Source organism: Callorhinus ursinus, unplaced genomic scaffold (assembly GCF_003265705.2).
Source record: "Callorhinus ursinus isolate GAN/ISIS: 27379988/994484 unplaced genomic scaffold, GSC_fseal_2.0 scaffold1, whole genome shotgun sequence".
Lineage (NCBI taxonomy): Eukaryota > Metazoa > Chordata > Mammalia > Carnivora > Otariidae > Callorhinus > Callorhinus ursinus.
In genome coordinates, this window is record NW_027397063.1 from 74,116,350 (window position 1) to 74,143,301 (window position 26,952).

The window sequence follows — 26,952 nt, forward strand, 5'->3', positions numbered from 1 at the left end:
AGACTTTTCCCAGGGACCATGAATGGGTATGATGTGAACACAGGGCGAGGTTTCAGTTTGGTGGGGCTGGGGACTGACAACATAGTGAAGGAGGAGCATGAGCAAAGAGGCACAGTAGGGGGAAGACTGGAGGCACATATGGAGAACATTGATTTGCCCATTTTCCCATTTGGTTGTCATATAGGCTACGTAGAAGAATGGTGGGAAATAAGACTGAGAGTTTAGGGCCTTCAATACCAGGTCTGGTATTTTGAATATGGTGGAGACATGCTAGGAAGCATCAGCTGGCAGGGCTGAGAAGGAAGCAGGACGTCCCAAGAAGACCTCAGAGTTACCCAGGCCTGTGGCCTTCCCCCTGAGTCAGGGTCGAGCGATGGGCATGAGAGGAAGAAATGAATAGGACAGATAGGGAAGAACTTGGGAGCTTTGTAGTCGACTATCGCATGTGGAAAGTGAAGGAGAAGGTATGGATGACAGGTTTTCAACCTGCAGGACAAGGAAAATAGTAGTGCCAGTCATGGACCTCCCAGGGCGGGAAAGAATGCAGGCAGAGTGGGTAGATTTATTGGACCCACCATGTTCACTTTAAGGTGCCGATAGAGCATCCAGCTGGGAGTGACTAATCAGTTCTGGAGAAGGAAGGTCAGGGCTGGAAATAGATTTGAGCTGGCAGCATCAAAATGGTAGTTAAAGTATCAGGAGTCTATGAAATGACTTTGGTCTGCATTCTTTATACCTCAAAACTTTTGATTTCCATCTCCTAGGAAGGTCTTTTTTTTGCCCCCATCTCCTAGGAAAGCCTTTAACCAATTCTGTGTTCACATGATACTATGAAATATATTGTATATTTGTATGGTCTGTTACAGTTTACAAAGCACTTTCACATTTATTAAGTCATTGTAACATTCTCATACCCATTTAATGGGTCAGAATGGACCAGGAAATCAGGACTCTGAGATTTGAAATGACTTAGTCAGGATCACAGAGGTGATCATGCGACAGATGGCAGATTTGGGTCTTAAACCAGAATTTCTCTCTCCCAATTCATTGCATTTCCTACTTTAACATTGCAACTTTTCTTGTTGAAGGAAAAATATCTAAAATAGCCTACAAACATTAAAAGAGCTAAAACTCCATTTTTAAAAAAATTTTAATTCCAGTGTAGTTAACATACAGTGTTTATTAGTTTCAGTTGTACAATATAGTGATTCAGCAATTCTATACATTACTCAGTGCTTATCAAGATAAGTGTACTCTTAATCCCCATCACCTGTTTTACCCATTTCCCACCCCCCACCCCCCGCCGACGGTAACCACCAGTTTATTCTCTATAGTTAAGGGACTGCTAAAACTCCATTTAAAAAAAAAAGAAAAAGAAAACTTTGAAATTCACCTTTTTTGGAATCTGCCTATGGATTTTTTTTTTTAATCTTTATTGTCAGGTAGTTAAAAGATGTTGATATCTTTTAGGTTGAAAGAGATTTGTAGAATGTCAGTTACTGAATAAATGAATGCCTTCTAATTTTTCTTCAATTTTCCCCCCTTTTCCATAAAGATGTAGCCATAGCTGTAACATATAACCATGCTGGGTCGTATAGCATGCGGGTAAGTCTAACTGGTTTTGTTCCACAGTTTAAAGCTAAATCTGATCTCTCTCATACCAAGGAGGGTCTTTTTTTCACACTCTGGTTTCTCCTAAGCCGGTGACCAGTATGACTATAGTTAGAGGCTGTCATGTGCTTTTATTTCAGACCGATTTGGGGAAATTACCCCCTCTACAGTTCTGATTGTCTTCTCAATTTGTCTGTGGTACCCTTAAGAATGAAAACTTGGTAAAAGAAAAAAAAATAGTAATAATAGCTTTGAATCAGACGCCTGACAAGTCTCTAAAGTATGTGCATGTATTTACATCTAAAGCAGCCGTTCTCAAACTCTTTGGTCTCAAAATCCATGTACACCTTTAAAAATTATTAAGACTCCCCGAAGAGCTCTTGTTTGTGTTAATTACATGTATTAATATTTACCATTTAGGAAGTTAGACCGAGCATACTTTTATTTTGTACTGTTCTTTTTAATGTATATTTTAAAAATTATATGTAAAATTTACCATATTGAACATTTTGGAGTTAAAGACATTAAATATATTCACATTTGTTTTACAAGCATCACCACCACCCATCTCCTCTTTTCTCCTCTTGCAAAATTGACATTCTGTACCCATTAAACAATACACTCCACTTGCCCCTTTCCACCTCCCCCGCTCCCAGCCTCTGGCAACCACCATCCTACTTTTTTCTGTGTCTATGAATTTGACCACTTTAAGTACCTCATATAAATGAAATCATTCAACATTTGTCCTTTGTGATTGGCTATTTCACTTAGCATGTCTGTAAGGTTCTTCTACGTTGTAGCATGTGTCCAAGATTCCTTCCTTTTTGAAGTGGAATGATATTCCATTGCCTCTATATACCACACTTTGTTTATTCATTCATCTCTTGATGGAGACTTGGGTTGCTTCCACCTTTTGCCTATTGTGGATAATGCTGCTCTGTACATGGGGGAAAATACCTCTTTGAGACCCTGTTTTCAATCCTTTTGGGCATATACCCATAAATAGAATTGCTGGATCATATTTTTAATTTTTTGAGGAACTACCATACTGTTTTCCACAGTGGCTGCACCATTTTACGTTCCTACCATCAGTGGACAAGGGTTCCCTTTTCTCTGCATCCTCGCCCACATTGATTTTCTGTCTCTTTTTTCTTTTTTATAATAGCCATCCTAATGGGTATGAAGTGTTATCTCACTGTGGTTTTGATTTGCATTTCCATAATGAATAATGTTGTTGAGCATCTTTTCATATGCTAATTGGCCGTTTGTATATCTTTGGAGAAATGTCTATTCAAGTCCTTTGCCTCTTTTTTTAAATCAGGTTGTTTTTTTGTTGTTGTTCTTGTTGAGTTGTAGGATAAACTGAGAAAATTTAAAACCTAAGATTTACACAAGCACATGTTCCATTAGCTGTCAGGGTGGCATTATCACATGTCCTGCAGTCTCTAGAAAATCCTACTGTATATTCATGAGAGAATGAGGGTTAAAAAAAGGCAAGTAACATTAGTATTATTATGAAGTAGTTTGACTTTGTGGACCCTGAAAAGGGTCTTGGGGACCCCAAGGTCATACTTTGAGAATCTCTAGTGAAAATGTTCATAATAGTCCTCAATTGAAAAGTCCATTACACTGGCAAAATGAAATGCTGAAAGGAATTAAAAAACATAAACAACAATGTGAGAACTCAACCAAATTCATAAATAGTAAGGTACAAATTCAGAGAGCAGAATAAATCATTTTAAATATGAGCCAAGAGACTTTAAGTCCTACAAAAAGAATTGATTGAGGATATGCTGTGTATCTGCCAATGCCATGAGATACCATTTTGTTTCACTGAGATTCAGAAAAACTGGAAAGTACCTATTTTAGTATAGGAGAGTGGTAATTCATATCAGTACCTCTGGTTTGGGGACCCCTTTCTTTTTCCCTTGGTAAAGTCAACTACAGATTTGTTCTAATCTGCTCTTTGAACTACATTCACAAATTTAGAATGCGCTTGTGTAAACCTTTAAACAAAACTGTTCCCGATCTAACCTTTTTGTCCTGAGAATTTCACAAACATTCAAACGGCTGTTTTAGTAGGTTACAGAGCCCAGTAAATGTCATATTTAACTTAGGATAGATGAGAACCAGTGTATAAATACTGCAGTGTAACCTGGTTCACCTTAGCTTCTATAATATATTTGAAAAGAATAGCCACAGGACTTTGACAGTAATCTCGTGGGAATTGAAATGAAAAATAGAGAAGATTTAAATGGATTTCCTGTGTGTAGAGGAATTTTTTTTCTTGAGTATAGTATATGTGAGAAAATATTTTTTTAAACAGAAAAGTTTCATGTCCCTTTGTCAGCTTCCTTGAAAGATCAAGTGTGAAATCTGTTTTTTGGCATTCTCTCTTACAGTTAGAAAACTGTGGCCAGTCTCCAGCTAATTCATCTTCTTAAACTCAAAACTGAAACCCATAAATTTTACCTCCATGTTGGGGAGATAAAAGATATACCATCTAATTGTGTGGTTCTGGCTTTTTTCTTTACTGACATTGGCATAGTAAAACCAAATTTGACTTCAGGTACTCAGAAATGAATACTAACATGTAATAGAGTCAACTGAATTTTAATAATCTTGCTTAATTTGTATTTCTATTTCATGTTTTTATTGTTATTCTTAAATGAACATTTATCTGTAGCATTATGGTGCTATAGATAAGTTATCTGTTTTTTTAATTATCTTGTGCTGTTTCTATCTAGAGAACTTTGTTTATGAATCTTAGGGGAAAGTTCATACATGGCTTTTTAAAAAAATATTTCACCTATTTCCTTTTGAAACTATTAATAGTAAAGAATTCTGATTTTATGAATTCTGTGGGGTTGTTTGTTTATTTTAAGGATCTTATTTTTCTGTTTTTATTTTCAGATTGAAGATAAAACTTTCCAAGTCCTTGGTGATCTTTGTACTGAGGGAGACTGCACTTACCTGAAATGTTCTGTTAATGGAGTTGCTAGTAAAACTAAGCTAATTATCGTGGAAAACACTATTTACTTATTTTCCATGGTAATGTCTCTTTTTTTATAATAACACTGTTGAGGTTTGGGAGAACATTGCTTGACCAGAGGCATCCCACTGAAACATTAGAAAGACCCTGCTTCCTTCCATCACTGCTGTGACCGTTCCTCTGTGTCCCCCTCTCCACTCTGTTTCTTTGCCACATTCCTGCCTTCCCTAGTTCTTTTGTTCACAGAGCTCCTCACTGATAGATACATATTCATTTTCTTCCTTTAATTCTGAAACACGTCCTTACACCCTTCTTGTCAAAAGGTATCTCACTGCCCAGTGCGCAGTATTTTCTCAGGGATTTGGTGCCTGAATACTTTCCCAACCCCATCCTCCTGGCACTTGGAATTCTGGGGATTTGGGAGGAGGTGACCACTGAGGGAAGAGTCTGTGGAGCCAATATTCCTCGTGGGGAAGGTGGGCAGTAGGAAGGTAGTGGGGGGTTAATGGTGGTGTCTTAGCAGTCAAAGGATGGTTGATGATTGAGGCAGGCGTGGCATAGATTTGGGTAGGAGCATGTCTTCTGACTCATTGCTCCCAGTTAGGAGCCTGCTGCCTGATGATCCCGTAGTTTCTGCATGGGCAGAAAAGAAAATGGATTATCAAATACACTGTGGCCTCTTCAGAGTCTTCTCACATTTGAGAACCATCTTACAGATCATATTCCTTTGTGATGAGATGCCTGTAGTATTCTGGTAATTTACTTTATACAGAATCAAGGATGATCTCACTTGATCAGGCATTCCTTTCCATAGTTATTCTGGTAACAATATGGTGGTGGAGGCAGTATAGTGGAGTGGTGATGAGTAGGAGTTCTGGAATGTGAAATCCCGGCTCTACCTCAGCAGCTGTGTGAGCTAGGGCAAGTTAAACTCTCTGGCTTCAGTTTCCCCTTCTCCAAGCAGGAAAAATAACAGTACCTGGCTACCTCATAAGCTTGCTGTGATGATCAATGACTCTCTCTCTCTCTCTCTCTCTCTCTCTATATATATATATATATATATAAAACTGTTAAGAACAGTTCCTGGCTTAGAATAAGCACTTGATAGTGGGGATGCTGTTCAGAATGGCTTTCAGACAGTGGCTATCTTTTATCAACAGTTATATACCTTAATTCCTTTAATCCCCTATGAGGCATGATGCCATTACTCCTTTATAATGGGAAACCAAGACTAAGAGGGGGTTAGTAATTTGCTTAAGGTCACAAAGCTTGATTGGAACCCTGGTATTAAAGATGACTAATATTTAACAAATAGCTTGAAAACAGTCATTACCCTGTTAATTAATAAAACTACAGTGATTTGATCTTGATTTCATTTCCAGTTTGGTTTCTGTTTATAGGAAGGAAGTACTCAGATTGGCATACCAGTCCCCAAATACTTGTCTTCAATGAGCTCAGATGGAACTCAGGAAGGTACCATAGCTCCTATGACGGGTACCATTGAAAAGGTAATCATGTGAATGTATGTAGAAGGATGTTCAGTAAGGCCCAGTAAATGGCATATACATCATTTTTCCCTCCCCCAAATCTTTCTCATTGGAAAGCATCCTATTCAAGAAAATAAGAGACTGGGGCACCTGGCTGGCTCAGTCGATAGAGCATGTGTCTTGGAGTTGCAAGTTCAAGCCCCATGTTGTGTGTAGAGATTACTTAAAAATAAAACCTTAAAAAAGAAAGAAAACAAAAGACTGTATGACAGATTCAAGTTCTATGTTCAGTCTTCAATGAAAATACCCATTTACCTAATTTATGATACTGTTATTTTTGAAAGTGGGAATTTCCATCAAAGTACAAATAATCTAAATTTGTTGTTTTATGATTAAAACGGAACATTCACCAAGTATTATCCAGGTCTGTTTTTTAATGTTAAACTTAACAGCAAACAATTTATCACGAAATAACATTTTTTCTAATGTACATAATTGCATGTGTGTTAAAATGAAATTTGAAAGGCTGGTACTGGTGAAGAACAACGAGGTTTGGTGTTGAATGCTATATGTATTCAGAGTTATGATCCATACTGAAATAACTTCAAATGGTGGCGGATCAGTAGTAACCTTTTTATACACTTGAATATAGTAGAGTACCTTTAAATGCATCTAAGTCATAAAAATTCAACACTATATTCTTGGTACCCAAAAAGAAGGAGAAGAAAATAATCATTTAAGTAGTGAAAGTGATTGCACCCACCGTTCCCCTCTACAGATGTTTGCCCCAGAGGGAGTATGAGCTCAGAGACTTGGATCACTCAGTCTCTGTTCCCATGGACATTCCATAATGTGGGCATCCCTGCACATCTGTGGCAAAAGATGCACATTTTCCCTATAGCTGCCCCCTAGACCATGCATTTCATCAAGCACAATCATAGCATCACCCAGCATTGGGTGATTTGGGGGCTTTCAGAGGTGTTTCTCATTTTTCACACTTTGGGCTCTACACATTGACTTTAGAACCTAACTCCACTGGGTGAGGTTTCCAAAAACTGCTTCATCACCATGTTAACCAGGAAGACAGCTGAGACATGGGATATATGAGTTCATTTATACATGTAAAAAGGAAAATAAAGATTTTTTTCCAGGGTTGCCAATAAGTTTAATTCTTTCACATGAAGATAGTCGTCTATGCATTTACCACACAGGGGCCTCAAAACTTGGAGCACTATCCTAGACCACCTATAAAATCTAGAAAACAAAGTGTGACCCTCCACCCTGCCTATGACATTTAAGTATGTTGGTTCTTCCTTGGTGGTGGTATGGCTTGTCTGTACATTCATGAAAACACAAAAGGATCTCAAGATGTATAAAGCATATTCATCTGATTCAAGGAAAACTAGATGGTTTGGGGATGGAAGTGAGGAGCTAAGCAGTGTTCCCCACTGACAAGATGCCCAGCAACACAGATTGACCTGTAGGTCTCTGATTTGCCTCAGCACACCTGTCTTTGGCAGATAAGACAACCACATGGATCCATACTTTCACTGTGTACATTCGTACTCCAACTCTGCGGACTACGAGGAGCCTCTGTGTTTTTCAATATTAACCTGTCACTCTTAATTTCTAGATATTTGTGAAAGTCGGAGACAGAGTAAAAGCTGGAGATTCTCTAATGGTTATGCTTGCCATGAAAATGGAGGTAATGAAATCACAAGTTCACTTGCCAGTTAAACTTTGGGAACTTTCAGACCTAATTTTTTTTTTATTGTAAGTTAATACCATTTTAAATATTAAGAGCCACAGGTTGATGGAAGCATTAACTGCAAGACATAAAACCAAACCACCCTTCTTTTAAATACATTTTCATTTTAATTTTGTGAAACTGCACCTGTCCATTCTGATACTGAAATTAAAGAAAGTATCCATAGCTTAAATTCAGACAGTTCCCCCCAGCTGACTGTTAAACTGTTGGTATTTTCTAAGGCCAAACTTGGGATGCCAAGCATCAGTATCAAGGTGAAACCTCAGTCAAACTAGATGAGCTGTTGAGGTTTGTAGATGGTTAGAAATTGTAGACCAGTAGTTCTTAGCCTGTCCACATAGTACAATCACCTGATGGGGAAAGCTTTTCAAAACTACTGCACCAGACTGGCTGAATTGGGATTCCCCTGGAGTGGGGCCTAAGGATTGGTAGTTTTGAACAGCTTCTCGAGTGAGACTCCGTGGTGAAGCTTGTTGCGAATTACCAATAAGGCCAGAACTTCCTGATCAGTGACCTTGAGTGTGTTGCAGGTATGTAGAATAGTGACTCCTCACAACTCCAAAGCACACCATAAAAAGGTTATTTTTCTCTGAGTGCTGTGGTGTAAAAAAAGCTTGAGAAACATCAGAACAACTGGCTTTATTTTTCACTTTTCTCCTCTCTTGCCTTGCTGCATGCTCAGTCTTCACTGGTATTGCAGTCATTGCCATGTCTTGTGTCCCTGCAGCACACCATAAAGGCTCCAAAGGACGGCACGGTCAAGAAAGTGTTCTACAAAGAGGGTTCTCAGGCCAACAGACACGATCCTTTAATCGAGTTTGAGGAGGAAGAATCTGACAAAAGAAAAGCAGAGTAAACTCCATCAAAGAAATGCTCCATTAAGCAGTACCTTCAATATAGTATCTCTACACCAAAAAGAGAAAGTGCCTTCCTGCTTTTCTCAGAGTCCAATAAACAGCAGTTTTACTAAATGATTGTATGATTAGGCTAAAACACATTTTTATCTTTGAGAATCATGTACTTGGGTCACCAACACAATAAATTATCTCAAAATATTTCATACTAATAGATTGAATTTTACTTTTTTATTGGAAGCTAATAGAGTTTGTTTCTGCCTCAAATTTTATACACTGTAGTGTCTTTTAGGAAGGCGGGTAGCACCTTGATCAAAAGAGGAGGACTGGAAGAGAAAAGGTTGTTTAAGTTATTTCCCACTTAAAATCATGATGAAAATGGACATACTTCAGAGACAGAAGCAAATCTGAAAACATGATTGAGTTGAACGTAATTTTCCTGGGGCACCTGGCTGGCCCAGTCGGTTAAGTGTCCGACTCTTGATTTCTGCTAAAGTCATGATCTCAGGATTGTGAGAGCAAGCCTCCCGTCCAGCTCCACATTGGGTGTGGAGCCTGCTTAAGATTCTCCTAGGGAGCTTGGGTGGCTCAGTCGGTTAAGTGTCCAACTCTTGATTTCAGCTCAGGTCATGTGGGATTGAGCCCTGCATCAGGCTCCCTGCTTGGTGGGGGAGCCTGCTTCTCCCTCTCACTTTGCTGCTCCCCCCCACCCCGCCCCGTGTCAAATAAAATCTTTAAAAAATAAAAAAATAAAAGATTCTCTCCCTCTCCCTTTGCTCCTCCCCTCTCACTCCCTCCCCGCCCCCCGAAAAAAAAGAAAGAAAAGAAGATGAATGGGGCACCTGGGTGACTCAGTTGGTTAAGTGTCTTTGGCTCAGGCCATGACCTCAGGGTCCTGGGATTGAACCCTGCATCAGGCTCCCTGCTCAGCAGGGAGCCTGCTTCTCCCTTTCCCTGTGCCACTCCCCCTGCTTGTGTGTGCTCTCTCTCTCTCTCTCTCTTCCAAGTAAATAAATTTTAAAAAGAAAAGAAAATGAGTAAGGTGTGTTCTACATCCAAAAACAGATCTGCCCAACTGAAGTAGAGGGTATTTGGGGGCTATAAGAGAGGTTGGAGCCAGACTAACTGGTAAGGAAGAGCCCTTTTGGATTTTATCTTGCAAGTGGCAGTTACATTGAATTATTTTTTAGCAGGGAAAACAGGAATTTGTAGAAAATTCATCTGGCTAGTAGAGCCCTTTTAAGAAATTTTGACATTATTTCACAAGGTTGAACATTTGCATACCCTTTGACCTAACTTCTAGAAATGCACAAATGTACTTGTGCACTAAGAATGTTCATAGCCACATTACCCATAACATTGGAAACAATCCCAGTTGGTTGGCAGGAGAAGGGGTAAATAACTCTGGTATGGCTCACAGTGGAATACTACGTAACAACAAAATAAACAGGCTAAGAACATCAAGGCATGTGTTTTGGAATCACAGTTAAAGACAGGGGTTAGCTTCAGGTATTAATCAGGCCAGTGGTTGAGACAGGTGAGACATAAAAAGACAGATGCAAGCTGCTGCTAATGTTCTAGGGCTGAATGGTTGGTTGGTTATATTTATCATGCAATTATGTTTCATAACTAACATGTTACACAGAAACTTCATAATTCAAATAATACTTATAAAAATCTCATCTGGCAGCAATATGCATGTGGATGGAGGAGGAAAAGACTAGAGCCTAGGAAACCAGTTAGGAAGTTCTTACAGATACTTAGGCATGGGGTAATAAAGGACAAGGCCATCTCAATCAGAGCTTTTTTAAATCTTTTTAACAACAGAGGCTTTGCCCCTATCCAAGCAAAACTCTCTACAAGAGGGAAAAGGAAAGGTGCTCTGGTGAATAATTAGGGGTTGCTGTTTTCTCCCTTTCATCCCTTTCATGGAACAAGATCGAGCTCTCAATTTCCTTGTTACTTGACTGTTGGTGCAGAGAAGGAATTTAAAGCCCGCCAGCCCAATTACCCACATATTGGTGGAATCCTTTGAGAGCATCGCTAGCTGGGGTGCTGTGTGAGCAGAGTTCCTTTGCATGTGCCTACATCCTTTCCTTCTAAAGACAGAGCATTTGCCTTATACCAGGGCCTCTGGAAACCAAGATGGCAAGGAATGGTTTTTACTCCTGCCCTAAATAATGGGAAACAGGATCCAGCTATGTAGAAGAATGTACTCTAATTGATAGTATGATACACCGGTGCACTAGGTGCCATGGCGGGGGCCAGATGAGTGGCGTAATCACTTCTACTTGGCTGGGAGGCTGAGGGAGAGGTGGTGACATCTGACCTGGGCTTTGGAGTACAGCCATCTGCCCGCGGCGAAAGAAGGTAAGGTAAGGCCGTCGCAGGGAGAGGGACTAGCGAGGGCTAATAATAACAGTAAGGCGTGAAAGTACACACGCTGTTCGGGGCACAGAGCCACGCAGCTCGGGCTGGATCATCGGGGGCGCGGCAGAGAGGGGCTGGGCAAGTGGCTGCCCAGCAGGGAAAGGACTTGATCCCGGAGGCAGTTGGGATCCGTGGAGATTTTCGAACTTTTCAAAGTTATTTCTGTCCACAGTCAGGAGTACAGACTGGAAAGTGGAGAAAGACCGGAGACAGTCCAAAAGAGGCACCAAATATGGATGCCTGAGGGCGCCTGGGTGGCTCAGTTGGTTAAGCGACTGCCTTCGGCTCAGGTCATGATCCTGGAGTCCCGGAATCGAGTCCCACATCGGGCTCCCTGCTCAGCAGTGAGTCTGCTTCTCCCTCTGACCCTCTTCCCTCTCGTACTCTCTATCTCTCAAATAAATAAATAAAATCTTAAAAATATATATATATATGGATGCCTGAGCAGGATGGGCCAGGTGGAGAAGACAGAGGTCGGTACATATTTCCACGACTTAAAAGTAGCTTTTCTTTTGGGTTACCTCCATTTGCAAGCATGGGTCAAAACCCTAGTTGTGTGATTGGAAAAAAGCAGTTTTCTCTCTTATCTCTGACAATAGCATTCTGGATGCATTGTGTTCAGATCTAGAATAATGAAGAAAACAACAAAAGTTAAGACGTTACTTTTTAATCCTTGGTGAGGCCACATAGCATTGTAGTCAAAACAGCCTTGGGCGTTAAAATTCTGGCATTCAGACCCTTGGCCTTGCCACTTACTGGAGTGTCTTGGGGAAAGTCACTGACACTCTCAGCATCATCTGTAAATGGGGGTGGCAACACTACCTCACAGGATCGTTTGGCAGATTAAATAAGAAAATGTACAGTGCCTTTAGCACTGTGTCTGGAACATCATTTATTTGCAACTGATATTATTAAATTTTAACTGCAGTTATTGCTCCAGAGCAATTAAGGAACTGTTCTAAATTCAGCTCAGCTGCTTATCCTTGCCAGCAAAATTCCCAGGTGCTGGGGTGGTGAGCAACCCCACCTGGACATGCATCACTCTGTCCCCTCTTCACTCCCTCTCCCAGGTCTAGCCGGCTCCAGGGTCACGCAGGCGCTTGTCAATCACAGGCAGATTGTGATGCTGTCTGGGGAAGGCCCCATGGTCCCCACCCTCTGCGACAGTGGGCTGTCAGGCTGGCATGTCCTAGAGCCTGCGTGCTGATGGGACGGCAGCATGCCCAGAAGCAGCTTGCTTCTTGCACAAAGGATGGGCTCCATCTTCCAGTTGTCACACGTGTGTAGATGGCGCTGGAGCAGGGACCGTCCCTGTCTGGCTTCAGGCTCCGTGTGAGTGGGCGTCACCATTCCCGTGGGGCAGCCGAGTAGGGAGGTCCCTTACTGGGGCTGAACTCATTCTTTGTTTTTTCCTCCACTACTGGCTTCTCTTCTCACCCTTGCACTTAACCATTCTTTTTTTTTTTTTTTTTAAGATTTTATTTATTTATTTGACAGAGAGAGACACAGCGAGAGAGGGAACACAAGCAGGGGGAGTGGGAGAGGGAGAAGCAGGCTTCCCGCGGAGCAGGGAGCCTGATGCGGGGCCTGATCCCAGGACTCTGGGATCATGACCTGAGCCAAAGGCAGACACTTAACGAATGAGCCACCCAGGCGCCCCAGCACTTAACCATTCTTAACCCTCAAATCATTCTCTGAGGAATATTAGAAGTTGAAATGTGCATCTATGTTCCACCTTCTGTTGTGGTTAAGATATTTTACAGTGTTGATAGTAAGACCTTGCCCTTCTGTCGCACCTTCCGTCAAAGGATATCTAAAAGCACCCCGAGATATTCACACCAAGCTTCAAGATACCCAGGAAGAGGGAAATGTGATTTAAACTGTGTGGTGAGAGGGAAGGAGATGGATGTCCCCAAATGCTTTGCTCTGTGTCCAGAGCAGGGAGCCTTGGGTCATTAGTGCCTTCCCGCTAATGACACACTGCTCCCTGCAGGCTGGCTCCGGGGAGCTGCAGCCTTGGGGGAGTGGTTCTCCTCCACCAGACTCTAAGTATAGGGCATCCCTGGAGGCTCGGCCCACGCTCCACAGCTCTCAGAGTCGCAGGCTGGGTGGGAGCAGTCTTGCCCATCCGCCCCCAGCCCCTGTGAATAACCCTGGGGACACCATTCCTTCTGGACCAGGGGGTGCCTGGATTGTTAGCATATCATAGCCGATACCAAAGATTACCCTGTCCCTCTGACATTTGTCTCCTCTATGCTGGATCACGGGAATCAGAATGCCCTGGTGCCTCTAAGTGGCTCAGTCTCCTGCAATGAGTGGCAAGGACAGGGAGCACCCGCCCCTTAAACCTCCAAGTCACAGCCCTGACGTAACTCCGTCCCACCTAAGATGGCTAACGTCATTCTCTGTACAGACCACTCCTCATAAGCTTGGTGCTAAACCCTTTGTTTAGATTAGAAATAAATCCTCGTTCCAAATCCATCACCCCCACCAAAACCAAAACCAAACCAAACAAAAAACAAAAAACCCACTAACAGCAACAACAAAAGATAATTTGGGGCTTCTCTCTCTTCTCAGTTATTCTTACTCCTTTATCAGCACCACCTATGTCATAAAAGCATTGTGGTTTTGTTCCCATTCCTGAAGGCAGGTGGCATGTTAGTCATAATTCAGACTCGCATCCCACCTACGTTCTCCTGTTGCTCATCTGGCCCCACCGGGACCTTCCATTTCTGATATGCCATTCTAAGCAGGCTGCCTCATGTGCGGTGGGCAACCCTTGCTCTCAACCTTCCTTACTCCACTCTAGGCCAGACCCATCGCACACCTGAACCCTAGAGTCCTTCCACAGTAATACGATATGTCACACAACTACTGAAGATCTATGTGCAAGATAAGTCACAGGGCTTTAGTTCCTTGGCCATGTGAATACCATTGGTCTCTTCTCAGATAAGTATTAATTTAATTTGTGAATAGGTAATACCTGCCCATGGTTCAAAATCTAACATTGTATACTAAAAGGCATACAGTGAAAATCTCCCTCTTACCCACAGCCTCCTCACCCCTGGCAACATTTAGTTGCTTTTATTTGTTTGTTGTCTATCCTTCCAGTGTTTATGTGCGCAAAACCAAATGCAACTCTATTATCTAATTTCCAACCTACTACAATAAAGGTCAAGTTCTGCACTTTGCTTTTTTAACCATGTGTCTTAGTGATCCTTCCATAACAATATACAGGGAGTTTCCTTATTCTGTTTCATAGCTGCATGGTATCCCATTTGTTCCACTAAATGGACATAACTTATTCAACCAGACACTTATTGGTGGACATCTAGGTTATTTTCAAAGCCTTGCTATGACAAAAAAAAAAAATGCAGTGAAGAACCTGACAATATTTCATTTTGCACATATGCAGTTCTGTTAGGATAAATTCCTAGAAGTAAATTCCTTGGTTGGAGACTAGTAATGAATTATTGAAAAATTAAGCTAAAACCACCTACATTTGAGGGTAGTGGTACCGTGCCCACAGTAACAACTCATTTTATGATGTACTGATATTTTATCACCAATATTGTCCTCATAGAAATTTGAGGGAACTGAGATTCTGAAAGTGACTTCCACACAATCCTACTTCGCATGGTTGTTGCGACCAAAACTGAAACTAGGGCTTTTCATTCAGAAATTCCCTGCTTTCTATGTATAATGCTGCCTCCTGAATTAGCAAGGCAGGGGGACAGGCAATTTTACTCAACCAGAACTTATCATTTTCTGAAAACGTTCCTTCCTTGGCTGAATATCTCGTCATTCTTTTAGATCTCCACCTGGAGAACTTAATGGTACCATGGCCCCCATGCTTGTTTGGCCAGAGAATCACAGTTAAGCTACTTGCCAGACCATCCTACTTAAAAAGTCAGTGCAACTTCAGGTGGAACTGGTACTGGAAATTAAAACTGTTTTGTTCAGAATGCAGGTTAACATTAAAACACCCTGCAGAGGCACCTGGGTGGCTCATTTGGCTGGGCATCTGACTTGATCTCGGCTCAGGTCTTGATCTCAGGATTGTGAGTTTGGGCCCAGCATGGAGCGTACTTCAAAAAACAAAACAAAACAAAAATACCCTCTGGACAAACTGATCTTCTGGTGGCCTTATTTCCAGAATAAGATCATTCTCTTGAAACTGTAAGAGAAATACCATGTTTCAGCATCGACGAGGAATTTGTTAATTTCCCAGATAAAAACTGTGGTATTGGGACGTAGACAGGGGAGCAGGCAATGTGATCTAACTTTCAGAGATTTTTACTTCATTAAAGGACTTTGGAAATATCTGATATTTGGAAAAACTTAGATTCAATGTGGTTTAGGTCTTTTAAATAGAAGGGTAAAATTTTGCTCTTCTTGTGGAGAATTGTGGAGACAGATTAAAAGATATGACTCATCAAGTTCAAAATTTCACTATAAAAACTGAAAGAATTTGTTACTTTAAAGACAACTTCCAGAGGCACCTGGGTGGCTTAATCAGTTGGGCGGCCGACTCTTGATCTCAGCTCAGGTCTTGATATCAGGGTCCTGAGTTTAAGCCCTGTACTGGGCTCCACAATAGGCATGGAAGCCTACTTAAAAAATAAAAATAAAGACAACGTCCACAGAGAAGAAACTGATGGTTGCAGGAGTGAGGGGTAGGGGGATGGGCAAAATGGATGAAGGGAGGAGATTTAGTCTTCCAGTTATAGGGTGAATGAGTCACAGGAATGAAAGGTACAGCATAAGGAAGAGAGTCAATGATATTGTAATAGTGTTGTATGGTGACAGACCGTAGCTACACTTGTGAGCATAGCATAACACATGAAGGTGTCCAATCACTATGTCTGAAACTAATGTGTCGACTAGACTAAATTTTTTTTAAAAAGGCAATTTCCTCATCCTCTGCTTTATTTTCTTATATATTTTTGCAGACTTTTATTATTTGCTAATGTAATTCTTTAAAAAAAAAATCTGACTTAAATCAATGTATAAAAAAGTTAAAAACTACACAGTGGAATCCACATAAGACAACTTTGTGGGCAAAAGAATTTGTCCCTTCTTCAATTTGAATAATGTACACACACACCCAGAAATTTGATTTTGTTATTAAAAGTGGTTTGATCTCTTAGAGACACTAATAGAACCCACAGAAAAATATCTCAACACCTTAATGATGAGTTCTTGATTCACGCACCTGTCACTCCAATCGGGCATGCCTATTGATTTGACTGGTGTGTTTCCCCTGGTATGAAAAGCACAAGGAAGCCAAATCATAATGACAAGCGTTCTTGATGCGCAAGGAACTAGATAAAAGGAGTTTGGTGTGTGGTATAGGATCTAACAATTTGCTGCATCTCTCCCCACAAAAGGAATGCTTACCAGTGGCTAAAGAGCCCCAAATGGTTGAAATCATGCTACCAATTTTCTCTTCTGGGATTTCCTACTTGCCCCTGTTTCATCTACTCGCCCCCATTTTATTAACATATTCTTTCTTTAGATTTATTAACACCACCATTAACCTATTTTCCCTAAACTTTCCTCATGATAGGAAACACCTGGAGTGCTTGACAAAAATAGATTTCTGAATAGAAATTTCTAAGGAAAGGCCTGGCATTCTGTATATTTAACGAACACCCAGGTGATTTTTACCAGGGGGTTTGGGAACAATTAGTTCGGTGTATCTCAAAATGTAATGTTCCTACAAAGCACCTGCTCCTGATTCTGTTGGTCTAGAGAGGGTCCTAGATTCTCCATTCCTAACAAGCTCCCCCGGCCTCTGGCCAGGGGACCGACCCCATTTTGAGTAAGATGCTGCAGTGGTTTTCAAAAGGCGCTCCTGGGCCAGTGGCCTGGGCAGTATCGCAGAACCTCCTAGAAGGGCAAATTCCCAGCCTACACGTAATGAATCAAAAATTCATTGAGGGTGTGATCCAGCAGTCTGTTTTAACAAGGCCTCCAGGTGAGATTTTGATGCATACTAAAATTCAAGAACCACGGATCTATAGTTATGCTTAGCTGCTTGCTACTGCTTCTGATTGGGAGGTTATTTCATTTGAGATGACCCTTTGTACATTTCTGATTTGATTCACGATATCTGCCTTTAGATAGTTTAACTCCATATGGGGTGATACCTTACTAGCACCTTTGTCAAGTGTGCGGGAAATATTGGCAAGAAACGCATCTTAGAGTATTTGGGGGGAACTTATTCCTTGTTATCTTTAATTTGTATTAATACAAGGTAATCTGTCAGAGCGGGGTTCACAAATGCTTAAAGGGACCAAACACTCAGGGAAGACCTTTAAGTGAAGCGGCAGGGTTTCAGGGAGGAGGTCTGGCTTCAGAAAACAGGGGTACCTCGGCTCCACCCAGCAGGTGGCAGGCCAGGTGGGGATGTGAGCCCAGAGGGGTCACATCTTCCAATTGCTTATGAGAAGCCAGAAGAAGCCAACTTTTCACGGGAAATCTCGTGATTTTTAAGTGTTGGCAAACTATTCAGATTTGTTGTAAATATTCTGTGTACCTTACAAGCGAGGTTTCTGTTAGCAACTCCACATTGGAGGGACTGGTTAGGGAGGTCATTGATTCATTGGCCTGGCTCATAAAGAAGAGAAAGCCGGCTCCAGAGGTCCACTGCTGGGAAACCCAAACCCAAACCATTTACCATGCTCTTGGGAAAGGCCCATCAATTCCTCTCTCTAAGTAGCTCCTGGAGCAGCTGCAGGTTTGAGCTCATAGAAATATGTGGAGGGCGCCTGGGTGGCTCAGTTGGTTAAGCGACTGCCTTTGGCTCAGGTCATGATCCTGGAGTCCCAGGATCGAGTCCCGCATCAGGCTCCCTGCTCGGCGGGGAATTTGCTTCTCCTTCTGACCCTCCCCCCTCTCATGTTCTCTCTCTCTATCTCATTCTCTCTCTCAAATAAATAAATAAATAAATCTTTAAAAAAAAAGAAATATGTGGAGAATTTATGATTGGAAAATGGACAGTGTCACGTTGTGTGATCCATCTGGGAGCAAAGAATATCTTTTTTTTTTTTAAGATTGTTTATTTATTGGGGCACCTGGGTGGCTCAGTTGGTTAAACCGCTGCCTTCAGCTCAGGCCATGATCCCAGGGTCCTGGGATCGAGCCCCACATCGGGCTCCCTGCTCATGCAGGAAGCCTGCTTCTTCCTCTGCCTGCCGCTCCCCCTGCTTGTGCTCTCTCCCTCTCTCTCTCTCTCTCTCGCTCTCGCTCTCGCTCTCGCTCTCACTCTCTGTCAAATAAATAAAATCTTTAAAAAAAAGATTATTTATTTATTTATTTGACAGAGACACAGCAAGAGAGGGAACACAAGTGTCGGGGAGAGGTGGGAGATGGAGAAGGAGTCTCCCCGCTGAGCAGGAAATCTGATGCGGGGCTTGATCCCAGGACCCTGGGATCATGACCTGAGCCCGAGGCAGACGCTCAATGACAGAGCCACCCAGGCGCCCCTGGAAGCAAAGAATATGTAATAGTCAGGATAGCTCTGCCTTGGGGCAGATCCAGATTCCGTGAGTCCTGAGACTTATACAATTTGGAGGGACCCTATTTAAGAAAAATATGTGAAATGATGAATGCAAAGTTATCTATGAAAGTACAAAGAAATCTTAACCCAATGTGGGAAATGTTTACTCTTGCAAATTTTACAAAGAGCAAATGCCTGCTTCTGCCTGGGAAGGGCCCACATAAACAGGGGCCTTGGGGCATCCTGGGTGTCCTCACATACCTGCCTCCGTCCTGGTGACCACTGGGATGCAGGCAGGGGCTAGGATGGGACTGGACGGGTTGGTGTTCTGGGTGCTGGTGATGCTCTATTTCTTCACCTGGGTGGGAAGGTGGATACCAGGGAGTTTATTTTACAACAATGTGTTCAGCTGTTCGCTCACATTATTTAGAGTTTCATGTATATTTCATAATTTGAAAAAGCATTTGGCCCTTTTTTAAGTCAGCAAAAATAACACATTTCATTGGGCAAAGAAGTTCTTCAATAAACATTTGTTGAATGAATGCACAAGTAAATGAATGATTTCAAATCTATTCAGCCACTATATATCACGGGCCTAAATGTGTAAGGATCCCCGCTAAGTATTGTGTTATTAAATACATTATAGTAGGGCGCCTGGGTGGCTCAGTCCTTAACCGTCTGCCTTCGGCTCAGGTCATGATCCCAGGGTCCTGGGATCGAGCCCCGCATCGGGCTCCCTGCTCCACGGGGAGTCTGTTTCTCCCTCTGCCTCTGCCTCTGCCTCTGCCCCTCCCTGCCCGCAGCTCCCCTTGCTTGTGCTCTCTCCCTCTCTCTGTCAAATAAATGAAATAAAATCTTTTTTAATAAAGATTTAATAAAGATTTTATTAAAAAAGATTTTATTTCATTTATTTGAGAGAGAGAGAAAGTGAGAGAGAGCACGAGAGGGGAGAGGGTCAGAGGGAGAAGCAGCCTCCCCACCAAGCAGGGAGCCCGATGTGGGACTCGATCCCGGGACTCCAGGATCATGACCTGAGCCGAAGGCAGTCGCTTAACCAACTGAGCCACCCAGGCGCCCTGAAATAAAATCTTTAAAAATAAATAAATAAATACATTATAGTATTTGCTATTTAAGTAGAAGGAGAAGTAAAAAAAAAATTTTTTTTAAGAGAGAGCGCTCATGCTTGCACCAGGGTTGGGTGGGGGTGGTGGCCAGAGGGAGAGAGAGAATCCTGAGCACACTCCACGCCCAGGGGCTCAACCCAACCCTGAGATCATGACTTGAGCCGAAATCAAGAGTCGGATGCTTAAGTGACCAAGCCACCCAGGCGCCCCTAAATAAAATTTAATGAAAGAAATAAAATAGGGGTACCTGGCTGGATCAGTCGGTAGAGCATGTGACTCGATCTCGGGGTGGTAGGTTCAAGCCCCACGTTGGGTGTAGATCTTACTTAAAAAAAGAAAGAAAGAAAAGAATTATATTTTATTTCATCATTTTAAAAAGTTAATCTTACTTTTTACTATTGTTTTATATATAAAACTAAAACTATAAAAATATAAATATTGTTTTATATATAAGCTAGATACGGGCTTTAAAAAGTAAAGATTTAAATTTAATACCATTAACCAAAGTTCTATTATTTTTAGCTTTAAAAAATTTTAATCTACAGTCAGGTAGAGAGAACACAAAAACAAAAGAAATTGGTATTTATTTAACATATTCTAAAGGCCAAATGAATAATAGTTTTAAAATCATGTGTAATTCCACACACTAGCATAACCACTATTATTATTTTATTTCCTTCAGCATTTTATTTATAGGTACACTTTTTACATAAAGTCATAGTGTCCAGGGGTGTCTGGGGTGGCTCAGTTGGTTAAGTGTCTGACTTTTGATTTTAGCTCAGGTCATGATCTCAGGGTTGTGAGATCCGAGCCCTGCATTGGACTCCGTGCTTGGTGCAGAGTCTGCTTAAGATTGTCTCCCTCTATTCCCCGCCCCTGCCTTCCTGATCCAGCTCTCTCTCTCTCAAATAAATAAATAAATAAATAAATAAATATTTAAAAAATTCATAGTGTCGGGGCACCTGGGTGGCTCAGTCGTTAAGCGTCTGCCTTCAGCTCAGGTCATGATCTCAGGATCCTGGGATGGAGCCCCGCATCAGGCTCCCTGCTCCGCGGGAAGCCTGCTTCTCCCTCTCCCACTCCCCCTGCTTGTGTTCCCTCTCTCGCTGTCTCTCTCTCTGTCAAATAAATAAATAAGATCTTAAAAAAATAAAAAACAAAAAAAAATTCATAGTGTCCATAAAATTTCAATCCTGATTGTTTGTACCTAATACATCATAAGCATTTTCTATGTTGGTACATGGTCTTCATAATTCTAATTTTAAAAACTGCACAATTTTTCCTTAGAATATAATTTATATAACTATACTTCTAATCTTAGACATTCAGATTTTTTAATTTTTGCTATTATAAAATAATGCAGCACTTAACATTTTGATGTACATAGCTTTCTTTTTTCATATTGTCATATGCCTCAGGATACATTTCCCTCAATTTTCTTTTCCCTATAAACCCATGTATTTCATTTGTGCACTCTAAAAAAGAACCAGAATTGGAGTGGAAGTGAGAGAAGGAAACAGGTGGGGTGATGGTACAAAAGGGAACATCCCTACGCAGCGATATTCAAAATTGTTCACCTTGATTGAATCCAAGACAGAACTTCAATTTTTTTGCATTAAGATTCATAGAACACATTTTTCTCCTATCAGGGATGTTCTACATTTTGTTGGTCACCGTGGATATTCTGTCCAAACTGACAGAGTAGGTCACTCTCTGGAGAATCCATTTCTCAGGTTGTCAGAAATTATGATAGCTGTCAAGAGAGATTTTTAGTAGCCAAATGTTGCAGATTTGCAATTGCCTAATCATACTCTAGATGACATTTCATTCCAATTTAATTGAAGAAATTGAGCATCTATATTGTTTCTATTTTCTGTATCAAAAATCTGGACAAGTAGTGTGGTGATTTTTTTTTCTGATTTGTGAATATAATTGCGTGAAGAGTCATAAAAAGCTTTTATTATACATTTACTTAATTACCTTTTCTGTGAAGTCTGGGCAAGACACTCAAAGGCAGGCATAAACAAAACACAGTCCCTCTGCTCAAGCAGTTTATATTTTATTAGGAAATCAGGAACATAAACCTGAGTCAATTAACCTTCTAAGTAAAGTTTATGTTCTTAAAAAATATATATGACACTCCTGGGAAATGTAAACACAAACTGGATACTTGAAGATCTTGAGGAATTATGGTTACTTTTTTAAGTGAGCTAATGGTATTGTATCTTTTTTTTCCCTAAAATCCCCTTCTTTTAGAGATATGGAAATACATACGAATAAAATGTATTATATATGAGATTTGCATCAAAATTATGCAGGCCATGGGAATGGATGGGGTATAGATGAGACAAGGCTGGCCTTGAGTTGATAGTTGTAGAAGTTGGGGGATGGGTACATTTGGGTGATTTTGTCTACTTTTGTATATATTTAAAAACTTTTATAAATTATTACACCGTATTTAGCTTTCCCCGGACTGTGAAATCAAAGCACTAAATATGACTGGAGCCTCAATGATCTACCATACACAGCACATTATACTCTCTCAACCTTCATATCCTACCCAGCCAGCCTGCCTGGCCTTTCTTCCCGGGCCTCTCCCTGACTCTTCCGGTCAGCCTGGTCAGCTCACAGTGTATGCCCTGCATTACTCAGAGACCCCTACCTGGAAGGGAGATGTTGACAAAGAAACTTGGTTAGTGAGAAATCGGGCTTACTTTGACCCCTGGTTGAACTTCAAAATCTATGTTTATTTGGGAATAAAACAGAAATGATTCAACTTATGAATTTCCTCAGGGCCGGTGGAATCCTGAATTCTCTTAGATGAGTTTATTCATTCTAAGCTCTAATTGAAACCACAATGTGGAAACCGGTTGGCTCTTCTCTTATATATTCTGTTAGAAGCAGCAACATCTGCCAGCATCTCAATTCCTGCTTCCTTGGCATTGGGTTGAATTAATCAATAGAGTATATAACTAACACACAAAAAAAGCCAAATAAAAAATCTTCCAGTAAAGCAAATGGAAAATTACAAAATAAAAGCTTAATTTTCTGCAGTTTTTCAAGTAAGGTAAAAGAGATTCATTTTTCTTTTGATTTGAATTGTTTTGAATTAAAAATGAAAGTGATAGTATAAACCTGGGATACTCTCGGGAACCATTTCTTTTGTTGTATTCCCTGTGTTGAAATTGTTCCCTCTTAATTCATTGAAGTATATCATGATAATTACCCAAGTCACTGTTATTAAATAGAAAATCTGATGCTACCATTTTTTGATTTTAGGTTCATCGTAGACAGGATGATCCCATCAGTGAGAAGGGAGTTAATTTTTAATATTTTGAAGGCTCGGTTTCTAACATCTATTCTAATTTAAATATCCAGTTTAATGGTTGCCAACCTCTTTACCTTTTAGATTCTCCTTAATTATTTCTATCAACAGGAACTTTTGGCATGAAAACAATTTTTTTCCCTAACAAACAACAGGTATTTATTAACAAGTCATCAAGTAACTTCTCCATTTTTTTTAAGTAATCAAAGAACACAAGCAGTTCATAATGAGCTTGGAATAATATGTATTACCACCCTAAACTAAAATAGCCCCAGCTAAAAGGAAAGAATTTCAGTTTGTTAGCAGGTGAAAGCTTTTATTTTTTTCTTTAGCCAAGCCATTTCTGTTGCTTTTTTACATAGTGAAAATGGTCTGCGATCTGTATTACTACCTTTGCAAACTGTAGTTGGGGTAATAGCTCTACTCATTAAATTATATCATTCAGAGCTCCTATAAAAGAGTCTTGGTAGCAAAAAAATAATAGGTTTTTTTAAAGATGACTTTTTCCCCTTCTCATTCATAGGCGTTATTACACATAAAATTGCGTGAACTAGTAAATAATCTGTTGGGTATATGCTTTCTTACATTTTTTTCCTTCTGTGTTTTCTTGTTGTAAAACCGATGTCCCTGGCTATTGCTGGAGAGGAGAGGCATCCTGAGGCTGACACATGGACATGGGCTCACCAGGCAGGCAGGTGGTAAAGCAAGTGGTCTATTTGGAAGCCCTTTGTCTCCTTACCAACTGTCTCTTCTGCCCCTTGAGTGTTCAGCCTGGTTCAGTTCAGTTCACTGGGGGTAGTGCTAGGCCAGCAGACAATACTTTAGGAGACCTAAAAATGTATGACACATGGTCCCTGACTTGGAGGACGTACAGTCTAGTCATCAGTAGAGGAAAAATGACGTGGGCAGATACCTAAGATGAGAGGCAAAATGAGCCAAGTGCTCTAGGGATTTCAAACAGCCTGCTTGGGTTGAACAGGTGTGTGTGTGTGTGTGTGTATTTGTACGGGGTTGTCACTTCTAGCCGTAGGGGCTGAGGAGCATGATGGAGGAACTGGATGTTGAAAGAAGTGGAAGCCTATGGAAGGTAAAGATAGGGAGATGGGGACAAGGGTGCTCCTGACAGAGAAGCAGAAACATGAGATCATCTGTCTTGTCTGTCTATCTACGGTTCCAGGGAATTGGTCTTACACAATTGTGTGAGCTGGTTAAGCTGTCTCTCTGAGCCATTGTCTCCGTGTCTAATGTTGGAACCTGAAAGCCACCATACAGGCAGTCAGGAAGGGATGATGGATGTGAAGCAGGGGAGATCAAGAGAGGGCTGGAAGCCACAAGCATGAGATGGGATTCCGTGAGGATGGACTGAGAGTTGTGTCAGTTCCTGTGACCTCTGACCTTGGTGTCAAGGCTGTTCTGCAGAAGTGAGGACCCTAGGTCACAGAGCCAAACACAAACACCTGGCTCAGGAGTTAGAGAAGCTGAAGGGAGAATCCAGGGCAAAGAAGCGAAACTGCAGGCTTAGTTGCTGCTTCATGCCAATGAGGTGAATCAGCACGTTAGCCAAACTGTGTGAGCCACAAAAATGGCTGCTTCCCTTCTGCCCTCCAAATCTCCAAGAATCTTCCCAATGGCCCACCCTAATAGAAAAATACAAGAAAGGAAATTCTGGGAAATGTAGATCAGATGTATTCCATGCCATCACAGCTTGTATCCAGAGTATGGAGCTTTTGAAAATTAAGCTAAAGAGTTAAGATGATATCAACATAAGTGGCCACTGGAATTTTTTGAGCCAGAGGAACAACAATGAAGCTGACCTTAAGGACAATGAAGTGGTGAGCAGGACAGATTGGAGTGCCTAACTCAGGAGCTCAGAATGCTGGTAAGTGGTAACAAGGGGATTCAGGAGGTTGGAGTAGAAAGGAAAGTGGCAGAGCCGTGCCTAGAAATTTCGCTGCTGTGGCCAGTGCACGAAGCCTGCTTTTGTGTGTTTGGGGAAGAGAGAAGATCTACATACAAAGCATTGCCTGCTCTTGACATTGGTACACTTGTCCCATCCATTTTATTCAGCATTAAAAATTTCAATGCCCTGGGTCAAAGTCCCAAGTTTGTGACCCTAGAAATTTGTGGTCCTGAAGAGGAGATCAGTGGATATTTGTCATGTTTTGACACCCAACAATAGCAATTGAAAATCCTTTTTGTGTTTGGGGAATTTTCCACATTAAGGATCCTGCTGGAAGCCAGTACATCACTCTCTTAGCTGACTTTTAACCTAGGGAGACTCCAATTTGTAAGAGAACAGGAGGAAACAGGCACCAAACAGTATCACCTTTTTATTACTGAATAGTATTCCGTTATATGGATATACCACATTTTCTTTATCCATTCACCAGCTGATAAACATTTGAATATTTTCTAGTTTTTGTCTATTATATACAATGCTGCTATAAACATTCTTCTACATGTCTTCTGGATACACATCTAATAGTGCATTGCTGGGTCAAATGGTAACTTTAAGTTGTAAGAAACTGCCAAACTATTTTCCAGGTTTCCATTTTACATTTCCATCAGCAGTGCATGAAGATCAGATTTCTCTACATGTTCACCCAAGCTTGGGAAGGTCCATCTTTTTAATTATAGCCATTCTTATGGATGTGTAGTGTTAGCTTGTGGTTTTAATTTGCGGTTCCCCAATGACCAATGATGTTGAATTTCCATATAAATCTTGGGATCAGCTCATCAACTTCTACAAAGCCTACTGGGATTTTGATAGGGATTGCACTGAATCTCTGTAACGATTTGCGTGAGATTTGCCATCCTACCAATATTGAGTCTTTGAATCCATGAACAAGGGATATTTCTCCACTTATTTAGATCTTCTTTAATTTCTCTCAGCAATGTTTTATAATTTTCAGTGTACAAATCTTTCACTTTTGTTAAATTTATTCCCAAGTATTATTTTTTGATCCTATTGTGAGTGAAATTTTCTTAATTTTAGATTGATTGTTGATAGAATATAGAAACACAATTCATTTTTAAAATATTGATCTTGTATCCAATGGCCTTGATGAACTCATTTTTTTGTTCGAGCAGCTTTGGGCAGGGGGTGGGGGACTCCTTAGAGTTTTCTATGTACAGGACAATATCATCTGAGAATAAAGACAGTTTTGCTTTTTTCTAATCTGGATACCTTAAAACTTTTTTTCTTAGTGAGTAGGCTAGAACCTCTGTTCAAGGTTGATTAGAGTTGGAAAGAGCAAATATCTTTGCCTTGTTCCCATTATAGGGAGAAGCATTCAGTCTTTCACAGTTAAGTATGATAATAACACTAGGTTTGTTTTGTTTGTTTTGGGTTTTTTTGTAGATGCCCTTTATCAGGTAAGGAACTTCCCTTATATTCCTAGTTTGTTGAGAATTCTTACCATGAATGGATGTTAGGGTTTGTTAAATGCTTTTTCTGCATCTGTTGAGATGATTGTATTGTTTTTTTTTAAAATCCTTTTTTTCTCCATCACTTTTTTTTTTAAAGATTTTATTTATTTATTTGAGAGAGAGAGAATGAGAGCTAGAGAGCCCGAGAGGGAAGAGGGTCAGAGGGAGAAGCAGACTCCCTGCTGAGCAGGGAGCCCGATGCAGGACTCGATCCCGGGACTCCAGGATCATGACCTGAGCCGAAGGCAGTCACGTAACCAACTGAGCCACCCAGGCGCCCTCTTTTTTTTTTTTTTTAAGGTTTTATTTATTTATTTGTCAGAGAGAGAAAGAAAGCACAAGCAGGCAGAGCAGGCAGAGGGAGAAGCAGGCTCCCTGCTGAGCAAGGAACCCGATGTGGGGCTCGATCCCAGGACCCTGAGATCATG

General features: G+C 41.0%; 1 protein-coding gene across 2 annotated transcripts in view; it reads left to right on the forward strand.

The window, feature by feature from the left end:
• Positions 1-8,924, forward strand: part of MCCC1 (methylcrotonyl-CoA carboxylase subunit 1) — a 59,825-nt gene extending 50,901 nt beyond the window's left edge. For both annotated transcript variants that reach the window (XM_025878039.2, XM_025878040.2), the window contains 5 exons: positions 1,556-1,605; positions 4,525-4,662; positions 6,004-6,111; positions 7,724-7,795; positions 8,586-8,924. In XM_025878039.2, coding sequence (XP_025733824.1) covers positions 1,556-1,605; positions 4,525-4,662; positions 6,004-6,111; positions 7,724-7,795; positions 8,586-8,714 — 497 coding nt within the window. In that variant the 3' untranslated portion in view covers positions 8,715-8,924. The remainder of the gene's footprint in view (positions 1-1,555; positions 1,606-4,524; positions 4,663-6,003; positions 6,112-7,723; positions 7,796-8,585) is intronic.
• The last annotated feature ends 18,028 nt before the right edge of the window (positions 8,925-26,952 follow it).